The sequence below is a fragment of the Ranitomeya imitator genome, chromosome 2 (genome assembly GCF_032444005.1).
Source record: "Ranitomeya imitator isolate aRanImi1 chromosome 2, aRanImi1.pri, whole genome shotgun sequence".
Lineage (NCBI taxonomy): Eukaryota > Metazoa > Chordata > Amphibia > Anura > Dendrobatidae > Ranitomeya > Ranitomeya imitator.
Window position 1 is genome coordinate 423,999,968 of NC_091283.1, and position 22,116 is coordinate 424,022,083.

Consider the following 22,116-nt stretch of genomic DNA (forward strand, 5'->3'; position numbering starts at 1 on the left):
CAATAATACTGGTGATGTCTTTGAAATCTCACAAAGACTCACCTGTAGTAGTGATCATGTTGTATATGTCATCGCATGCAGTTGTGGTTTGCAATATGTGGGACGCACTGTACAGACACTGCGGTCCCGCATTAATGGCCACAGAAATAGAGCAAAAAATGGCTTTTTAAAACATAGTCTCTCAAGGCATCTACTACTTAAACATAATAAAAAATTTTAACATAAAAGTAATTCCAGTGGATCAGATACCCTCTGGAGTTGCAAACAGGAATGCTCTTTTAAACAGGAAAGAAACGTTTTGGATCTATCGTTTGGGAACATTATTTCCAAATGGATTGAATGATATCATAGAGAGAGTTTAAAGGATATTTTTTTTCTCTCTCTTTCTTGCAACAATGTTAACAAGGCTGTATCAATCAGTGGGTGTTTTCCTGAACTTGGTCCACACCCCAAATCAAGTTTCTGAGACTGGGATAAAAGGTTTGACACTATATATAAGTGTAATTGAATTTTATACTAGTAGGATTTGTACTGTGTTTTTATGATACCTGAAGAAGGATATATACTGTATCCGAAACGCGTTGCATCTCTTCTATTTTAAGTTATGAAATAAAAAAATATGAAATATCATCTTTGAATGTGAGTCCTGGGAAGCGCTGCCATTCATGGGCTGGATGTGCTTTTCTTGAACAACTTGATTCTTTATAGTAATTAATAAAATGCTTTGAGACTTGAGACATGCTTCTATTTTTATATCATATGTTCTTTAATGCAAATTCTTAATTGTCTGGTTGTACAACCTACATATTTTAAATTGCATATGACACATTCAATGATATATACTAGACAGTTTGAATTGCAGTTCACAAATTATTTAATTTGATGAATCAGTGAAGGTTTTACATTTTTTCGTCTAAGGACATATTTTATATCGATGGGCTGTGTAGATAACTAATGCAGGTTTTTAACCCCGAAGCCTGTTTTCACAATTTACAATTCTGACCACTGTCACTTTATGAGGTCTTAACTCTAGAACATTTCAACGGATCCTGGTGATTCTGAGAATGTTTTTTCATGACATATTGTACTTTATAGTAGTAGCAAAATTTCTTTGATATGACTTGCATTTGGTAAAAGGGAAATTTGGCAAAAATCTTGAAAATTTCTACATTTTCAAACTATTAATTTTTATAACCTTAAATCGGAGAGTCATATCGCACAAAATAGTCAATAAATAACATTTCCCATATGCCTACTTTACATCAACACAATTTTGGAAAAATAACTTTTTTTTGTTTGGAAGGATTAAAAGTTGACCAGCGATTTTTCATTTTTACAACAACATTTTTTTTTAGGGACCATCTCACATATGAAGTGAGTTTGGGGAGTCAATATAGCAGAAAATACCCAAAAGTGACACCATTCTAAAAACTGCACCCCTCAAGGTACCACAAGCGTAACAAGCGCTTCCGGCCGGAAATGCGCACACCGCTGAACCCCCGTCACGTAAGACTATTGAAGTATGGCAGAAGTTAAAAAAAAAATGTTTTTAAAAATATGAAAAAAATAAAAAATATAAAAGATAAAATCACCCCCTTTTCGCCCCATTCAAAATAAAAAAAAATAAATCAAACCTACACATATTTCGTATTGCCGCATTCAGAATTGCCCGGTCTATCAATAAAAAAAGGATTAACCTGATTGCTAAATGGCGTAGCGAAAAAAAAATTAAAAAGGCAGAATTACGTTTTTTGATCGCCGCGACATTGCATTAAAATGCAACAAAGGGCAATCAAAAGAATGCATCTGCACCAAAATGGTGTCATTAAAAATGTCAGCAAAACGGCACGCAAAAAAAAAGCCCTCACCCAACCCGAGATCACGAAAAATGGAGACGCTACAGGTATTGGAAAATTGTACAATTTCTTCTTTTTTTTTTTTTAGCAAACAAATAACCTAGACATGTTTGGTGTCTATGATCTCGTAATGACCTGGAGAATCATAATGGCAGGTCAGTTTTAGCATTCAGTGAACCTAGTAAAAAAGGCAAACAAAAAACAAGTGTTGGATTGCACATTTTTTGCAATTTCATCGCACTTGGAATTTTTTTCCCGTTTTCTATTACATGACATGGTAAAACCAATGGTGTTGTTCAAAAGTACAAATCGTCCCACAAAAAATAAGCCCTCACATGGCCATATTGACAGAAAAATAAAAAAAGTTATGGCTCTGGAAAGAAGGGGAGTAAAAAATGAAAACGCAAACAGAAAAAAAGCTCCGGTCATTAAGGGGTTAATCACGACTTGTCTTATAATCAATTACCCTGTGAATTATTTAAAAATAAAAAAAAATCTACAGCAGGTGAAGATTTGGTTTTATTTTTTACGCTGTTCCTCGTGTGGTATAAGTGATTAGGTGACTTTATTCTTCGGGTCGGTGCGATTACAGCGATACCAGATCTATATCGGGTTTTTATGATTGGCTGCTGTCACACACTAAAAGGAGCTTTTTATTGAAAAAACAAGTTTTTGCATCACTATATTTTGAGAGCTATAATTTTTCCATATTTCGGCCCACACAATAATGTGAGGTTTTGTTTTTTGCGAGTCGAGCTGACCTTTTTATTGGTACCATTTTTGGGCACATGACATTTTTTGATCACTCTCTATTCTGATTTTTGGGAGACAGAATGAATAAAAACCAGCAAATCAGGAATTGCTTTTTCTTTTTTTTTTTTCTTTATACCGTTCCACGTGTGGTAAAATTGGTAAGGCAGCTTTATTCTTCATGTCAGTACGATTACAGCAATGCCACATTTATATCTTTTTCTATGTTTTGGCGCTTTTACACAAAACTATTTTATAGAAAAAAATATTTTTGCATCGCTTTTTTCTGAGAGCTATAACTTTTTTATTTTTCTTCTGATGAAGCTGTATGGCAGCTCGTTTTTTGCAGGACAAGATGACATTTTCAGCGGTACAATTTTTATTTACATCAGTCTTTTTTATTGCATTTTATTGCATTTTTTGTTTGGCGGTATAATTAAAGTATTGTTTTTTTGTCTTTTTTTACGGTGTTCACTGAAGGGGTTAACTAGTGGGACAGTTTTATAGAGTGGGTCTTACGGACGCGGCGATACCAAATATGTGTACTTTTATTGTTTTTTTTAAAACTTACATCAATAAATGTATTTATTGGAAAAATATTTATTTTTTCTTTATTTAGGGATATTTTAAAAAAATATGTTTACACATTTTTTACTTTTTTACATTGTCCCTGTATGGGACATCACTATATAATGTCAGATCGTTGATCTGACAGGCAGGGAAGGAGGCATGCCAGCACCTGCTCTCAGCAGGAGCTCGGAAGCCACATTCCCTGCCGGACCGGGAAGGACCCCACGGCCATCTTGGTGCCGGGGGCGCTTCATGGAGACCATCAGGACATCGCGATGTCCCGATGGAAGCACGTAGGGAGCCCCCTCCCTGCGGGATACTTCTCTATGCCGCTATCACTACTGACAGCAGCATCAGAGGGGTTAAGTGCACGCGATCGGTGTGTCAGCTGTCACATAGCTGACAACCGTAAGCGATCGCAGCGGCGCTCAGCATGAGACCATGCAAATGTGCCGCCATACATATACTGCTCTTTGCGGGAACGCACCTCCCGCAGAGCAGTATATGTACGGCGCATGTCAGTAAGGGGTTAATGTAAAAATGTCATTGAGTTATCAAATGATAATACAGATCAAATTAAATCATTTGCAAACTGCAATTCAAACTATGTAGTATATACCTTTTAATGTGTCACATGCAATTTAAAATATGTAGGTTGCACAACCAGACAATTAAAAACTCACATTAAAGGACGTTTATATCATACTGAATATGAAAATGGTAATAGAAGCATGTCTCATGCCTCAGAGCATTTTATTAATTACCATAAAGGATCAATGTCATCCTTAAAAATATATGCTATAGAACAAATTCACATTATAAAAGGAAAGGAAACAAATAATCCATCTTAACAAAATAGAGAAGCATGGTGGATATTTAGACTTAATACTCGAACACTATCAGGTTTAAATTTGTGAAGAGACATCATGATTCATTATTAAAGTTGAAAAATATTTTCAGTACATCTATTTCGTATTTTAATATTTGTTTTTACATTTCCATATCTACTGTACTATATAATTGTCTAAGGGTCACTTCCGTCTTTCTGTCCTTCTGTCTGTCACAGATATTCATTGGTCGCGGCCTCTGTCTGTCATGGAAATCCAAGTCGCTGATTGGTCGCGGCAAAACAGCCATGACCAATCAGCGACGGGCACAGTCCGGAAGAAAATGGCCGCTCTTTACTCCCCGGTCAGTGCCCGGCGCCCGCATACTCCCCTCCGGTCACCGCTCACACAGGGTTAATGCCGGCGGTAACGGACTGCGGGTAACGCACTCCGTAACCGCTGCTATTAACCCTGTGTGACCAACTTTTTACTATTGATGCTGCCTATGCGGCATCAATAGTAAAAAGATCTAATGTTAAAAATAATAAAAAATCGTTATATACTCACCGTCCGTCGGCCCCTCCTTGCGACGCTCCAGTGACCGCACCATGCATTGCGATCTCGCGAGAGGATGACATAGCGGTCTCACGAGACCGTTACGTCATCATCTCGCGAGACCGCAATGCACTCTTGAGACCGGAGCGCACGAGGAGCGTCGGTAAACGCTTCCTGGATCCAGGGGCCAATGGAAGGCGAGTATATAACTATTTTTTATTTTAATTCTTTTTTTTTTTAACAGGGATATGATGCCCACATTGCTATATACTACGTGGGCTCTGCAATATACTACGTGGCTGGGCAATATACTATGTGACTGGGCAATATACTACGTGGGCTGTGCAATATACTACGTGAGCCGCGCAATGTACTACGTGGGCCGCGCAATGTACTGCGTGGGCTGTGCAATGTACTGCGTGGGCTGTGCAATGTACTACGTGGCTGTGCTATACACTACGTGGGCTGTTACACACTACGCATACATATTGTAGAATACCCGATGCGTTAGAATCGGGCTACCATCTAGTCTTAATATATGTCTAAATATTTACTAGTTAAAGCACCACTCAAGCGTTTTTTTATTTTATTTCACTGCTGGAGTGGTGCCTAAAATCTAAATTCCCTGCTTGATACTCACCTTCCGACGTTTTCATCCGTTTTCGCCGCCACTCCGGTCTGTATCGTGCAGTTTGTGACCTGCCGTCTACTTCAGTGTTTCATGGAGCAAGGCGGAGGTCTACAAGAGCCATGTTCTGGCAATCATAGACTTGCATTTAGAGCTTGTGATGTAGCTTCTGACTTCTGGACAGTCAGAAGCTGCGCTCACAAGAGGACGCCGCGAGACACGGGCGGCATCGAAAAAACAATGAAGACGCCGGAGAGTGAGTATATGACAGGGGGCAGGGGACTTATGTTTAAAACACCACTCCAGCGGTGCAGAAAAAATAAAAAATAAAAACATTGGAGTGATGCTTTAAAATTTCCTCTACTTTTCTTATAGTAAGAAATTATTGCTTTTTTTATGAATCTCCAAAAGAAAATGTATTCAATGTAATTTGTATAACAATATACTAAGCAATTACTTCAAACTATATTACTAAATAGACCCTAAAGGCTATTTGACACGTAGACATGGTTTTAGCGCTGCTTTCCTGCCATGTGAATACTACAAGAGTTAGCCTGCCAATCATGCTCTCTTTTCATTCCTAATGTAGATTTGTTGACCAAGCAGTATCTGTACTTCCCTCTAAAAGTATCTGTTTTGTTTCACAATGAATGTATTAATGTGCACACCGCGGTGCCTTATCTATAGGATATATCTATAGGGCTGAGAGGTGTGAGAGTGTTAGCAGGGAGGCCACAGAAAAGGAATCTACTAAAATGCTTGTGCATGCCCTCATCATCTCCCGCCTTGACTACTGCAACATCCTTTTCTGTGGCCTCCCTGTTAACACTCTCGCACCTCTCCAGTCCATCCTTAACTCTGCTGCCCGACTAATTCATCTCTCTCCTCGCTACTCCTCAGCTTCTCCCCTCTGCAAATATCTTCACTGGCTCCCATTCCCTCAGCGTATCCACATCAAATTACTAATACTGACCTACAAAGCCATCCACAACCTGTCTCCTCCATATATCTCTGAACTAATCTCCCGATATCTTCCCTCACGTGATCTCCGGTCCTCCCAAGACCTCCTGAAAACCCACCTCTTCAGGAAAGTCTACAGCCTGCACTGACCCCGCTGCCTCCTCACCACCACCGGAGCTACCCCCTCACTGACACCGGAGCTGCCGTAACCCTACAACCTATTGTCTTCTTCCCCACCATCCTGTAGAATGTAAGCAAGGGCAAAGTCCTCTCCCTTCTGTATCAGTCTGTCATTGTTAGTTTGCTTACTGTAAGTGACATCTGTAATTTGTATGTAACCCCTTCTCATGTACAGCACCATGGAATCAATGGTGCTATATAAATAAATAATATAGCATTAAACCTAACCTATTTAAAGCAATTATGCATTCAAGTACAGTAGTATCAATTAAATTAGGCATAACTTTCACCTATTACAAGCCTAATTTAAAGCACTTCCATAAATGCACAATCCATCATAAAGAAACATGGAAGCTTTATGCCAATAAAATCAATAATTGATTTTATTGGCATAAAGCTTCCTTGTTTCTTTATGATGGATGGTAAATTAGGCATAAACTGTGCATACAGGAACAACCTACAATTTAAACTCCCCATAGATGTAATTCTGTCATCATGATTAATGGTGGAAACACCAGAACCGCATCGACAGCCGGTTTGATCTCTGACCGCCCAGTGACGGACTGTGCACATGTCGTTATCTTGACATGCTTTTAACTTCACCACTGTGGTGATATAATTCACCAATAAAGAAAATTTTACTGTGTGAAGCTGGACTTTCCTTTAAGCTGATACCAAGCACAACCTAAGATTAGAGGTGGCGCGGTTTCTGAAAGAAATCAGCCTAATTTTTCTAATTTTGGACAACCCCTTTAAGGGTATGTGCACATAGGTCATACATACCAAGTCTGTCCCTTACGCTATGGAAAAATCTGCAATGGAAATGGAGCAGTTCTACACATTTTCCATCTGCACTGAAGATTTCCCCGCATTTTAGGAAAAGGTCGTGTGGATCAGACCTCATGATCCTTTCCATTGTTTCTTGTCGGGGCCACGCTTTCATTCCAGTGCTATTGGTTAAGCTCTATAAGTGCTTCTCCTTTAGGCTGTGTGCACACGCTACGGTTTTTGCTGCGTATCCGCAGCGGATTTGACCGATGCGGATCCGCAGCAGTTTTCCCAAAGTTTACAGTACCATGTAAACCTAAGGGGAAAAAAAAACGCTGTGCACATGCTGCGGAAAATGCCACGCGGAAACGCTGCGGATTATTTTCCGCAGCATGTCAATTGTTTGTGCGGATTCTGCAGCAGTTTGCAACCAGCACCAATAGGAAAGTGCTGGTGAAAAACCGCAGAAGAATCCGCAGAAGAAACCGCAAGAAAATCCGCAGTGAAAACCGCAGTGGTTTTGCACTGCGGATTTTCCAAATCCGTTGCGGAAAAATCCGCAGGAAAATCCGCAGCGTGGGCACATACCCTTAGGCCGAGTTCACATAGACCTTTTTTCTTACCTGAGATTTACTAAGAGGTAAGGAAGCCAAGAGAACTTCCTCAATTGTGGCGGTTTAATAATTTTCGCTTGGGGCTATATGTGTGTCTGTATTTCATCGACAGGGGATGAGGTTGGCGGAGAGTGCACCAACGGCAACAATTACAAATGTTACCAAGTGACCACCACGCCACGCTTGTGCTTGGCAGACAAGGTTATGTATTTACCCCCATGCATCCCATTAATTCCTTAATGACGGCTGTATGATGGCACCATGTCACATCTCATGTTACCACCATATTATCCACATGCCTGAGATTACCTGTCTGTCATCGTTAGCTTGTAAATTACTTCTGCCTGCAGGAAGAGAGAAGAAGACCAAAAAATATTAAAAGGAAAGGTTTCTGGTCTGCCACACTAACCACATGCATGTAGAGAAAGTTGGCCCCGGGCCGCAGGAGGCCTCTGTGGAGAAACAGAGTTCAGATGCAGACATACAAAAAAGAAGATCATTTTGCAATAGATTACACTCTTTGGATTACAATATGCTAAAACCTGAAGACACAAAAGAGCACAGTGAGGTCAAAAATACTCTGTTGTAAAAAAAAAAATCACAGTAATAAGAAAGTGCTAGTCAAAAGATGAAAAAAACAGGGTATTTAGTTGATACATTTTTTTTGCAAAAAAATGTATACTAAGCTGCTCCACCAATCGTCAAGGTATACCCATATAGAGCAGTCCTCACTAACGTATAATTATAATCCCTATCTGATGTATTTAAAAACCTGGTCATCTGTATAGTACCTGTATAAGCAGGGTTCAGAGAGGGAATATCCATGTGGACATGCTGGATGGAACAGCTTTGATGCAAATGACCCATAAGGAGTGGTGGACTCCCTAGTCTTGTAGAAACAAGAGAACAATTAGGTTTTTAAATACATCAGATAGGGATTATATACATTAGTGAGGACTGCTCTATATGGGTATACCTTGACATATTGGTGGAGCAGCTTACTATACATTTTTTTGCAAAAAAAGTATCAACTAAATACCCTGTTTTTTCCATCTTTTGACTAGCACTTGCTTATTACTGTGATTTTTTTTACAACAGAGTATTTTTGACCTCACTGTGCTCTTTTGTGTCTTCAAGTTTCTTGGTGGTGTGTGAACAGGTTCCTACAGACTTGTTCAATGTGCAAGTAGCCCATGTGTTTCTGGTTCTATAATATGCTAAAACCTGTATTATTCATCTGCAACATTTATAGGTTTTAGGCGAAAGCGATTGGCTCATGTGACCTTGAGGAACCTGTCGAGAAATCTGCATGTGATCTCCATGACCGTCTATGATGAGGAAAGTAAACAGGAGTCGTCGTATGTGACTTTTAAGGGCCAGTCAGTGGGCCTAGCTGTGTTCTCTATTCCTGACCATGATGAGGAATCTATAGAAGGTCTTATGCAACCTTTAGGAGCCACTCAGGGAGCCTATGACCAACCATGAGGAGGGTTCTAGAGAACTTCTTATGTGACCTTTAGGAGCTAGTGCTGGGGCCTATGGTGCCTATGACCAGTCAAGACAAGGGAGCTAGAGAAGGTCTTATGTGACTTAGGACCAGTCAGGGGGCATATCCAAGGTGTATATGACTGGCTATGATGAGGGATCTAGAGTAGGTCTTATGAGACCTTTAGGGGCCAGTCAAGGGACCTTTCCGTGGTGTCTATGATCTGCCATAATGAGAGATCTAGAGCAGACTTGTGTGACGTTGTCCGGACCCTTCAGCTTAGTACAGCTTCAGGTTTCAGCGAGGATCCCGCCATGTAGACACAGATACAGTCTTGAATGTGACTCCATGACAAGACTATAATCTCTTATAGGGTCTAGTCCACCTTATATTGTCCAAGTAATACACACTCACTTTTCCCAGAAAAAAAATGCCACCGCCCACAATAAAGGCCGATATCGCCGTCCCAATAACAGCAAAGAGTGAGATGGAGCCAATGTTCTGGAAGAAGTTACCCTGGGGGAAAAAAATAGGAAATAAACAGGATATCAATTAAAAGTCGGAATGATGACACTTTGCAGAGAGCTCAGCATTATAAATACTCTACAAGCATATGGTACTGGGGAAGGCAAGGGCGGGGAACCAGCAGTGCTGACAGAGGCCAGGGAGTCAAAAGTGATGAAAGAATACTAGAAGACTACCGGGCAGCCCGGTACATACCTATACATAGCATTACCTTATGTAGAGAGTAACCAGACTCAAAGATGATGGGCGGCAGCAACAGAAGAAAAAACATGTTGGGCCTAAACATCTCCTCCTCCTGCGTAAAATAAAAAGAAAGCAGCTCAATCTTAGAGCAAGTAATGATGCTGCCACCATCAGCATCACAAAGCCAGACATCAATGGAAATCAATCTGAAATTAGGACTAGAAGATTTCTCCAGCACTGCAGTGAAGGAAAGTCCACACTGCTATACTACAGCCGCCACTAGGGAAAAATATTTGTGAGGCTACATATGCAGCCCTCAGTTTTCAGATCACGATATGTGTTTCGTCTTATACGCCAATCACATCCAAAGCTACATCCCCAGTTCTGCTATTTTATCTTATAGCGCAGGGACAATTATCACGGCTGCTACCTATAATGGCTTAGATCCTATTGTGGATTGTGCACCTGCGTGATGTTATGTGGAAATCTGCAGATTTGGATGTGACTGGAGTACAACATTTCAATGGGTTTACTATAGATGGTGGTTGCACATGTGCCGATGTATTCTCGTGCGTACCTTCCAGTTTGCTAGTTTCTGAGACTCAATGATTCTGATCACTGCGCCCATCAGGATTCCTGCAAACATACAAGACGAGAGGGATAAGATGACAAGTTCACACAATGCAGATCTAGATGTCTGCCAATGTGGGGAGAAGGACAGCCACGAGTACAGGATAGGTGCCAGATTACTCACCACGAGTCATCCCATAATCTGCTCCATTACACTGAGATAATGTGGTTCCGTAAGTGTTTCCTTATGTAGTCCTCTGCTTAAATATTCAGCTGTATGGCTTATGACTGGTCCTTCAGTGACCTGCCCCCTATTTTACATACTATATATCTTATGGTTTTAAAAAAAAATTATATTCATCATGCAGGCGCCGACGCTGTAGCATATATGGGATCGCTGGTAGATGCTACTGCCCTGGCGCCATCATGATGGAGAAGTTTTTCTTCTTCTAGCAAAATGGCACCTGCGCAGTAGCATATATTGCGTTCCGAATTATGCTACTGCGCAGGCGCCATTTTGAGGAAGAATTATTTTTCTAAATAAATTTATAGGACTAAATAAAATAAAAATATAGTTATTATAAATCCGATCATACTACAGCGCATGCGCCACTGCCTGCATGATGAATTTATTTTTTTTTTGTTTTTTCCAATAAATATAACATTCAGTATGTAAACTAGGGGGCAGGTCAGTGAGGGATCAGTGACCTGTCAGAAGCCATACAGATGAATATCTAATCAGAGCACCAAATGAAGACGCCCTCATAGGCCGCCCCGGAGCACGAGTATATCATTAACTCAAAACTGAGAATAAGGATTAAACAACCACAAGACTGATGTTATCAACCAAGGTATCATTTTATTCAGAATAACCGCAACAACCTGACAGTGTCTGTAGGTAACTCAGGACAATCCTGCTGACAGGTTCACTTTAATTACTCATTTTTGGACCACATTACTCCAAATGAAGGATACTTCAAGATGAGAAAACTATGGCAAACCCCGATATCTGTAAACCATGTTATCACTCCATAAATACATAAGATAAGCGCCATCATAAACCAACAATCAGTTTACAAATCTATAGCTAAAGGTTACAAACCTAAATGAAGGTTACAGTAATTCTTTGGACAGAATGTATATGTCTATTTTCTTGTTTTCCATAAATACACTGCTCAAAAAAATAAAGGGAACACTAAAATCCCACATCCTAGATAACACTGAATGACATATTCCAGTTGTAAATCTTTATTCATTACATAGTGGAATGTGTTGAGAACAATAAAACCTAAAACTGATCAATGTACAATCACAACTAATATCCCATAGAGGTCTGGAGTTGTAATGATGCTCAAAGTCAAAGTGGAAAATGAAGTTACAGTCTGATCCAACTTCAAAGGAAATGCCTCAAGACAAGGAAATGATTTTCAGTTGTGTGTGTGGCCTCCACGTGCCTCTATGATCTCCCTACAACGCCTGGGCATGCTCCTGATGAGGCGGCGGATGGTCTCCTGAGGGATCTCCTCCCAAACCTGGACTAAAGCATCTGCCAACTCCTGGACAGTCTGTGGTGCAATGTGATGTTGGTGGATGGTGCGAGACATGATGTCCCAGATGTGTTCAATCTGATTCAGGTCTGGGGAACGGGCGGACCAGTCCATAGCTTCAATGCCTTCATCTTGCAGGAACTGCTGACACACTCCAGCCACATGAGGTCAGGCATTGTCCTGCATTACGAGGAACCCAGGGCCAACCGCACCGCCATATGGTCTCACAAAGGGTCTGAAGATCTCATCTCGGTATCTAATGGCAGTCAGGCTACCTCTGGCGAGCACATGGAGGGCTGTGCGGCCCTCCAAAGAAATGCCCCACACTTTATTAGTGTCCCACTGCCAAACCGGTCATGCTGAAGGATGTTGCAGGCAGCAAATCGCTCTCCACGGCGTCTCCAGACTCTGTCACATGTGCTCAGTGTGAACCTGCTTTCATTTGTGAAGAGCACAGGGCGCCAGTGGCGAATTTGCCAATCCGGGTGTTCTGTGGCAAATGCCAAACGTCCTGCACGGTGTTGGGCTGTGAGCACAACCCCCGTCTGTGGACGTCGGGCACTCAGACCATCCTCATGGAGTTAGTTTCTAACCGTTTGTGCAGACACATGCACATTTGTGGCCTGCTGGAGGTCATTTTGCAGGGCTCTGGCAGTGTTTCTCCTTGCACAAAGGCTGAGGTAGAGGTCCTGATGCTGGATTGTTGCCCTCCTACGGCCCCTCCACGTCTCCTGGTGTACTGGCCTGTCTCCTGGTAGATCCCTCCAGCCTCTGGACACTATGCTGACAGACACAGCAAACTTTCTTGCCACAGCTCGCATTGATGTGCCATCCTGGATGAGCCGCACTACCTGAGCCACTTGTGTGGGTTGTAGAGTCCGTCTCATGCTACCACGAGTGTGAAAGAACAACCAACATTCAAAAGTGATCAAAACATCACCCAGAAAGCATTGGTACTGAGATGTGGTCTGTAGTCCCCACCTGCAAAACCACTCCTTTATTGAGTGCGTCTTCATAATTGCCAATAATTTCCATCTGTTGTCTATTCCATTTGTACAACAGCATGTGACATTGATTGTCAAACAGTGTTGCTTCCTAAGTGGACAGTTTGATTTCACAGAAGTTTGATTTACTTGGAGTTATATTCTGTTGTTTAAGTGTTCCTTTTATTTTTTGGAGCAGTGTATATTTTTACCAAAACAGGAAAGTGAAGTAAAAGAAGCAAGAGAAAAAGTGAAAAAAAAGGTCAACAGATAATGAGAAAAAAAAACTGCTATTGTACAAAAAAAACAATTATATTTCATTAAAAAGTCAACCACATGCCAGCCGATTGTCATACACAGCAGCACTCACTCAGTCAAGAGCTCCTGTGTTCTCTATGAGAAGGCCATTCATTGCCACGTCGGCCGGTGGCTTATCTAAGGGAGAACAATGCTATCAGAAACCTGAAATTGGACATGCACTATCAATATCTCTCCCAACCATTAGGCAGCCGGCGCTCCCATACACATTAGATTGTTGGCTAAACCTCTCAATATTGGCGGGTTCAAGCAAAATTAATCTAATGATTATGGGGGCCTTAGGTCCAGAGGGAGACAATGTGCACATCATATAGATCTATATTGCTACCTCTTGCAATAAAGTCCTGTCCATATCACCCTCTCTTCGGCTTGCGTGAAGTTAGAAACCAGTAAAATGAATATGAGAATGCTTTGCCATGATGGTGTGAAGTCACTGTAATATGCTTTTTACTGATCTTACATAACATAAGGCCCAATGGACTAATTTAAATATTTAATAATAAAGGATAAAAAAACATGAATAATACAGATAATAAAGTATGATGAAAACAAAAGTGCCTGCAAACACAGTATAATGGGGCCCTGCATTGCCTTCCATACAATAAAAGGGACCCATATAGAGCTCCATACAGTATAAGCCCCATATAGTACTCCATACAGTACAATGGACCCACATAGTGCCCCATACAGTATAATGGCCAAGAAAAGTGCTTCATGCAGTATAATGACCCCACATAGATCTCCATACAGTATAATGGCCTCACACAGTGCTACATAGTACTCCACACAGTATAATGGCCATATATAGTGTTCTACGCCGTATAATGGCCCTACATAGTGCTCCATACAGTATAATGGCCTCAGATAGTGCCCGATACAGCATAACAGGCCCCTCATAGTGTCCCGTTCAGTATATTGACCTCACATAGTGCTCCGTTCAGTATAATGAGAACCACATTAAAATAAATAACTACTCACCTCTGCCGGTTCCCCAGCTGCTCCTGTCTCTTCATGGTGTCTTCAGATCTTCTGCACATCTAGACACAGTGGTTGCATGATAATGACATAATTGCGCCTGCTGCACTGAAACGTCAGACAAAGAGGGGAAATGATGGGAGAGGATGCCGATATACAGTTGAGGCCAAAAGTATTGACACCCCTGCAATTCTGTCAGATAATACTCAGTTTCTTCCTGAAAATGATTGCAAACACAAATTCTTTGTTATTATTATCTTCATTTAATTTGTCTTAAATGAAAAAAAAACACAAAAAGAATTGTCCTAAAGCCAAATTGGATATAATTCCACACCAAACATAAAAAAGGGGTGGACAAAAGTATTGGCACTGTTCGAAAAATCATGTGATGCTTCCCTAATTTGTGTAATTAACAGCACCTGTAACTTACCTGTGGCACCTAACAGGTGTTGGCAATAACTAAATCACACTTGCAGCCAGTTGACATGGATTAAAGTTGACTCAACCTCTGTCCTGTGTCCTTGTGTGTACCACATTGAGCATGGAGAAAAGAAAGAAGACCAAAGAACTGTCTGAGGACTTGAGAAACCAAATTGTGAGGAAGCATGAGCAATCTCAAGGCTACAAGTCCATCTCCAAAGACCTGAATGTTCCTGTGTCTACCGTGCGCAGTGTCATCAAGAAGTTTAAAGCCCATGGCACTGTGGCTAACCTCCCTAGATGTGGACGGAAAAGAAAAATTGACAAGAGATTTCAACGCAAGATTGTGCGGATGTTGGATAAAGAACCTTGACTAACATCTAAACAAGTTCAAGCTGCCCTGCAGTCCGAGGGTACAACAGTGTCAACCTGTACTATCCGTCGGTGTATGAATGATAAGAGACTGTATGGTAGGAGACCCAGGAAGACCCCACTTCTTACCCGGAGACATAAAAAAGCCTGGCTGGAGTTTGCCAAAACCTACCTGAAAAAGCCTAAAACGTTTTGGAAGAATGTTCTCTGGTCAGATGAGACAAAAGTAGAGCTTTTTGGGCAAAGGCATCAACATAGAGTTTACAGGAGAAAAAAAGAGGCATTCAAAGAAAAGAACACGGCCCCTACAGTCAAACATGGCGGAGGTTCCCTGATGTTTTGGGGTTGCTTTGCTGCCTCTGGCACTGGACTGCTTGACGATGTGCATGGCATTATGAAGTCTGAAGACTACCAACAAATTTTGCAGCATAATGTAGGGCCCAGTGTGAGAAAGCTGGGTCTCCCTCAGAGGTCATGGGTCTTCCAGCAGGACAATGACCCAAAACACACTTCAAAAAGCACTAGAAAATGGTTTGAGAGAAAGCACTAGAGACTTCTAAGGTGGCCAGCAATGTGTCCAGACCTGAATCCCATAGAACATCTGTGGAGAGATCTAAAAATGGCAGTTTGGAGAAGGCACCCTTCAAATATCAGGGACCTGGAGCAGTTTGCCAAAGAAGAATGGTCTAAAATTCCAGCAGAGCATTGTAAGAAACTCATTGATGGTTACAGGAAGCGGTTGGTCGCAGTTATTTTGGCTAAAGGTTGTGCAACCAAGTATTAGGCTGAGGGTGCCAATACTTTTGTCTGGCCCATTTTTGGAGTTTTGTGTGAAATGATCAATGTTTTGCTTTTTGCTTCATTCTCTTTTGTGTTTTTTCATTTAAGACAAATTAAATGAAGATAATAATACCAAAGAATTTGTGATTGCAATCATTTTCAGGAAGAAACTGCGTATTATCTGACAGAATTGCAGGGGTGTCAATACTTTTGGCCACAACTGTAGCTGAAAGTGCGATGCCGGGTGGGGGAACAAATATATTAGGAGGATGTGGGCCTCGACGTCGTGGGCCATATATACTTACCCTGCAGATCAGAGTTTGACATTTGGTGTTTAAATCAAATAAAAAAATAAATAAGAGAAAAAAGGAGACTATCATCCAGACCACTGTGACGTTCTCACCAAAACTGTACTACATGAATTCAACTGATCGGGAGAGTAGGGCTGTCAGGTGTATGCGGAAAATATGGCGTTACTCCTGTAGGTTGTCTAAATGCCTTCGATGATCTCAAGATCCCCTAAAAAAAAATTGGCAGAATAGACAAGGTGCTTCTTAGGGGTACTTCACACTGAGCGAGGTCGCTAGCGAGATCGCTGCTGAGTCACAAGTTTTGTCACGCAACAGCGACCTCAGTAGCGATCTCGCTATGTTTGACACGTAGCAGCGACCAGGCCCCTGCTGTGAGATCGCTGGTCGTGTCGGAATGGCCTGGACCTTTTTTTGATCGTTGAGGTACCGCTGGGTAGCACACATCGCTATGTTTGACACCTTACCAACGACCTCGTTAACGACTCAGACGCCGACACATAGGCGTGCATTTGCGTTGCATTTTCCGCACCCCTCCGCTCCGATTGGTGGTCGCTACTGCGTTCTGATTGGCGGTCATGCCTTCAACAGAAGGCGACATAGTAGCGCTTCCATCCTTTGTTCCTGACCGCGTGGTGGTTTGCAGATCGTTGTAGAGTTCTCCGGCCTGCGACTCCTATTCGATTTATCTATTCTTCAACAGTTCTTCTGACACCTATATTTTGTACACGGTAGGTATCGTTTGGGGTCTCAAATGCGTTTTCATTTTCCTTAATTTATAGGGCACCTACTAATTATCAGGTCAGGTCAGGAACAAAGGACGGAAGGGCTATTGTGTCGCCTCATAAGGCAAGGCCGCCACTAATCAGAACGCAGTAGCGACCACCAATCGGAACTGAATGGGCGCGGAAAAGGCAACGCAAATGCACGCCTGTGTGACTACAACGTCACACAGGACGTCCCTCATCGAGGTCTGAATCGTCATAATAGCTGCCATGTGACAGGGTCACAACGACCAACGACATCGTTGTACAGGTCGCCGCATCGCTGCTGCGTTGTTGGGAAGATCTCACTGTTTGACATCTCACCAGCGACCACATAGCGACGCAGCAACGATCCCTGACAGGTCGTATCGTTGTCGGGATCGCTTTAGCGTCGCTAAGTGTGACGGGGCCTTTAGAAGTGTAACATTTGGCTACAGATTGTAACCTGAATGTTGGTTTACAAAGACACTTAACCCACAAGGCATCTACAGAGTGATAACAGATGGTGTGCAGATAAGAGGGGGGTTATAGCGTTTTCCTTTTGGATCTTCCTTCTTCCGTATACGATTTATCTATTCACAACCATCACATGTTATACAGTGATCAAAAAAATTTGAATTTAATAATAAGTTCCCCTGAAATATGATAAACATCGCTGCGATAGATAGATAGAGAGATAGATAGAGAGATAGATAGATAGATAGATAGATAGATAGATAGATAGATAGATAGATAGATAGATAGATAAATAGATAGATCTATCTCTTGATTTTAACTTGATTAGAATCACACTAAGTCCCATATATGTATGATGGTTGCTCTGTATCAAGTAGCTCTGCAGTATACACAAAATGGCGGGTACTGGTGTGCAGGCACCTCCAGAAAGTCCCAATCGTGAAGTGTATAAACACATCAAAAGATTGCTCCACCGGGGAAGGATGCCTGCTCACATGGTACTCTCCGCTATAGATCTGCAATTCTGTCAAGAATTTTGAGCTTCTGTCGGAATTAAACAAATTGCTTTTCTATGTCTCCGAGCATCAAATCTACTACTCAAAATGACAATGTGCTGGATTATTGGATGCCTGGAGGGATGCTGTGTGGAAGAAATACTTATAACTTGGCTTGAATGTTGAATGCTACCACGTGAGACAGCCGACGTCCAACGGAGCGAGCCAGGTCCCCAGTATACAGTAATTGCATTATATAGGAGACATATGGATGAAAGCCGGGTGTACACGAGACATGAATTACAGAATCTCATCCCACAGACTACTAATTATATTGAACTCTTACCCAGTGAGACCACGGCAACACTCTCTGGAAGGAAGTGGAGTCTGTATTTGATGAGCAGATGAACCAATATGATGCAGATTGCTGAGAGAAAAGAGTGGGAGATTAATGGGAGACATCTTACTGTACAGTCCTACATTATAAGCCCCATTTAGGGACAATCAGCGCCATTACATACTAAAACCTCACACCTCCTACCAGCCAGGTGCCACTACCCTTTTTCTGGGAACAAAATTTAAGAGTTAGGGCTCCTTCTCACTTGCGAGAAATACGTCCAAGTCTCGCAGGTTAAAACTCTCCACTAGCGCCGGCTCCATGTATTCCTATGCGGCTTATCGCTCCGCTCCGGAGTGCCGGCGCCAGAGGAGAGTTTTTACCTGCGAGACTCGGACGTATTTCTCGCAAGTGATAAGGAGCCCTTACTTCTAATCACAGCTAAGTTGCTGTGATAGTGGAGATGAATTTTCATACTAAAAACTGGTCTTCACCCAGAAGGACAATGCAAGGGGCTGCCTGTGCAGAAACACTACCACAGAAGATGGACAACACTCACCCAGGACAAGAAGACTGAAGAAGATGGACATGCCGCTAGACTGCTCCTCTTGTTGCGCCTGAACCCCCGTCTGGACAGGAATGATGGGCTTGGCGGGGGTGGGGAGCACCATCTTTGTAATTGCCAATGTGGTAAGAAGCGTGCTATTAAAATCTCCATGGCTGTCATTTCTCATCCTACAGAATGGACAAACTCAAAGTTATATATCCGAATACATACACACATCTACAGTCATGGCCAAAAGTATTAACACCCCTGCAATTCTGTCAGATAATACTTAGTTTCTTTCTGAAAATGATTGCAATCACAAATTCTTTGGTATTATTATCTTCATTATATTTGTCTTAAATGAAAAAAACACAAAAAGAATTGTCCTAAAGCCAAATTGGATATAATTCCACATCAAACATATAAAAGGGGTCGACAAAAGTATTGGCACTGTTCGAAAAATCATGTGATGCTTCTCTAATTTGTGTAATTAACAGCACCTGTAAAGGTACCTTCACACTGAGCAACTTTACAACGAGAACAACAACGATCCGTGACGTTTCAGCGTCCTGGATAGCGATCTCGTTGTGTTTGACACGCAGCAGCGATCAGGATCCTGCTGTGACATCGCTGGTCATAGCTTAAAGTCCAGAACTTTATTTGGTCGTCAGTTCGGCGTGTATCGTCATGTTTGACAGCAAAAGCAACGATGCCTGCAATGTTTTTTCACAGAGCTAACAACCAGCGAGAACGATAAGTACGTCACTGGATCGCTCCTGCATCGTTCTGGAGTTGCTGTGTTGACATCTCTACAGCGACCGAACAGCGACGTTGCAGCGATCTAGTTTAGGTCGGATCGTTGTCTATATCGCTGGAGCGTCGCTAAATGTGACGGTACCTTTACTTACCTGTGGCACCTAACAGGTGTTGACAATAACTAAATCACACTTGCAGCCAGTTGACATGGATTAAAGTTGACTCAACCTCTGTCCTGTGTCCTTGGTGTACCACATTGAGCATGGAGAAAAGAAAGAAGACCAAAGAACTGTCTGAGGACTTGAGAAACCAAATTGTGAGGAAGCATGAGCAATCTCAAGGCTACAAGTCCATCTCCAAAGACCTGAATGTTGCTGTGTCTACCGTGCGCAGTGTCATCAAGACATTTAAAGCACATGGCACTGTGGCTAACCTCCCTAGATGTGGATGGAAAAGAAAAATTGACAAGAGATTTCAACGCAAGATTGTGCGGATGTTGGATAAAGAACCTAGACTAACATCCAAACAAGTTAAAGCTGCCCTGCAGTCCGAGGGTACAACAGTGTCAACCCGTACTATCCGTCGGCGTCTGAATGAAAAGGGACCCAGGAAGACCCCACTTCTTACCCCGAGACAAAAAAGCCTGGCTGGAGTTTGCCAAAACTTACCTAAAAAAGCCTAAAACGTTTTGGAAGAATGTTCTCTGGTCAGATGAGACAAAAGTAGAGCTTTTTGGGCAAAGGCATCAACATAGAGTTTACAGAGAAAAAAAGAGGCATTCAAAGAAAAGAACACGGTCCCTACAGTCAAACATGGCAGAGGTTCCCTGATGTTTTGGGGTTGCTTTGCTGCCTCTGGCACTGGACTGCTTGACAATGTGCATGGCTTATGAAGTCTGAAGACTACCAACAAATTTTGCAGCATAATGTAGGGCCCAGTGTGAGAAAGCTTGGTCTCCCTCAGAGGTCATGGGTCTTCCAGCAGGACAATGACCCAAAACACACTTCAAAAAGCACTAGAAAATGGTTTGAGAGAAAGCACTGGAGACTTCTAAGGTGGCCAGCAATGAGTCCAGACCTGAATCCCATAGAACACCTGTGGAGAGATCTAAAAATGGCAGTTTGGAGAAGGCACCCTTCACATATCAGGGACCTGGAGCAGTTTGCCAAAGAAGAATGGTCTAAAATTCCAGCAGAGCATTGTAAGAAACTCATTGATGGTTACCGGAAGCGGTTGGTCGCAGTTATTTTGGCTAAAGGTTGTGCAACCAAGTATTAGGCTGAGGGTGCCAATACTTTTGTCTGCCCCATTTTTGGAGTTTTATGTGAAATGATCAATGTTTTGCTTTTTGATTCATTCTCTTTTGTTTTTTCATTTAAGATAAATTAAATGAAGATAATACCAAATAATTTGTGTTTGCAATCATTTTCAGGAAGAAACTGAGTATTATCTGACAGAATTGCAGGGGTGTCAATACTTTTGGCCATGATTGTATATCTTAACCCCTTCCCGACCTGTGACACAGCGTATGCGTCATGAAAGTCGGTGCCAATCCGACCTGTGACGCATATGCTGTGTCACAGAAAGATCGCGTCCCTGCAGGCCGGGTGAAAGGGTTAACTCCCATTTCACCCGATCTGCAGGGACAGGGGGAGTGGTAGTTTAGCCCAGGGGGGGTGGCTTCACCCCCTCGTGGCTACGATCGCTCTGATTGGCTGTTGAAAGTGAAACTGCCAATCAGAGCGATTTGTAATATTTCACCTAAAAAAATGGTGAAATATTACAATCCAGCCATGGCCGATGCTGCAATATCATCGGCCATGGCTGGAAATACTAATGTGCCCCCACCCCACCCCTCCGATCGCCCCCCCAGCCCCCCGATCTGTGGTCCGCTCCCCTCCGTCCTGTGCTCCGCTCCCCCGTCCTCCTGCCCGCTCCCCCCGTGCTCCAATCACACCCCCCCGTGCTCCAATCAAACCCCCCCGCACTCCGATCCCCCCCCGTGCTCCGAACCACCCCCCCTGCACACCGATCCACCCCCCCTGCACACCGATCCACCCGCCCGCACACCGATCACTCTCCCCCATGCTCCGATCCCTCCCCCCCCGTGCTCCGACGCCCCCCCGTGCCCTGATCTCCCCCCCCTGTGCCCTGATCTCCCCCCCTTATACTTACCGATCCTGGCGGGGTCCCGTCCGTCTTCTTCCCCGAGCGCCGCCATGTTCCAAAATGGCGGGCGCATGCGCAGTGCGCCCGCCGAATCTGCCGGCCGGCAGATTCGTTCCAATGTGAATTTTGATCACTGTGATATAATCTATCACAGTGGTCAAAATAAAAAAACAGTAAATGACCCCCCCCATTTGTCCCCCATAGATAGGGACAATAATAAAATAAAGAATTTTTTTTTTTTTTCACTAAGGTTGGAGTTAGAACTAGGGTTAGGGTTAGGGGTAGGGTTAGGGGTAGGGTTAGGGGTAGGGTTAGGGTTAGGGGTAGGGTTAGGGGTAGGGTTAGGGGTAGGGTTAGGGGTAGGGTTAGGGGTAGGGTTAGGGGTAGGGTTAGGGGTAGGGGTAGGGTTAGGGGTAGG

At 42.7% G+C, this 22,116-nt stretch overlaps 1 protein-coding gene across 1 annotated transcript in view; it reads right to left on the bottom strand.

Annotated features, from left to right (window-relative positions):
• SLC9A8 (solute carrier family 9 member A8) overlaps positions 1 to 22,116 on the bottom strand; it is a 71,080-nt gene that overhangs the window by 42,542 nt on the left and 6,422 nt on the right. Inside the window, exons 2-7 of the mRNA XM_069750816.1 lie at positions 18,786 to 18,961; positions 18,236 to 18,316; positions 10,480 to 10,538; positions 9,931 to 10,014; positions 9,609 to 9,710; positions 8,018 to 8,052 (exon numbers count right to left, since the gene is read on the bottom strand). Coding sequence (XP_069606917.1) covers positions 8,018 to 8,052; positions 9,609 to 9,710; positions 9,931 to 10,014; positions 10,480 to 10,538; positions 18,236 to 18,316; positions 18,786 to 18,961 — 537 coding nt within the window. The remainder of the gene's footprint in view (positions 1 to 8,017; positions 8,053 to 9,608; positions 9,711 to 9,930; positions 10,015 to 10,479; positions 10,539 to 18,235; positions 18,317 to 18,785; positions 18,962 to 22,116) is intronic.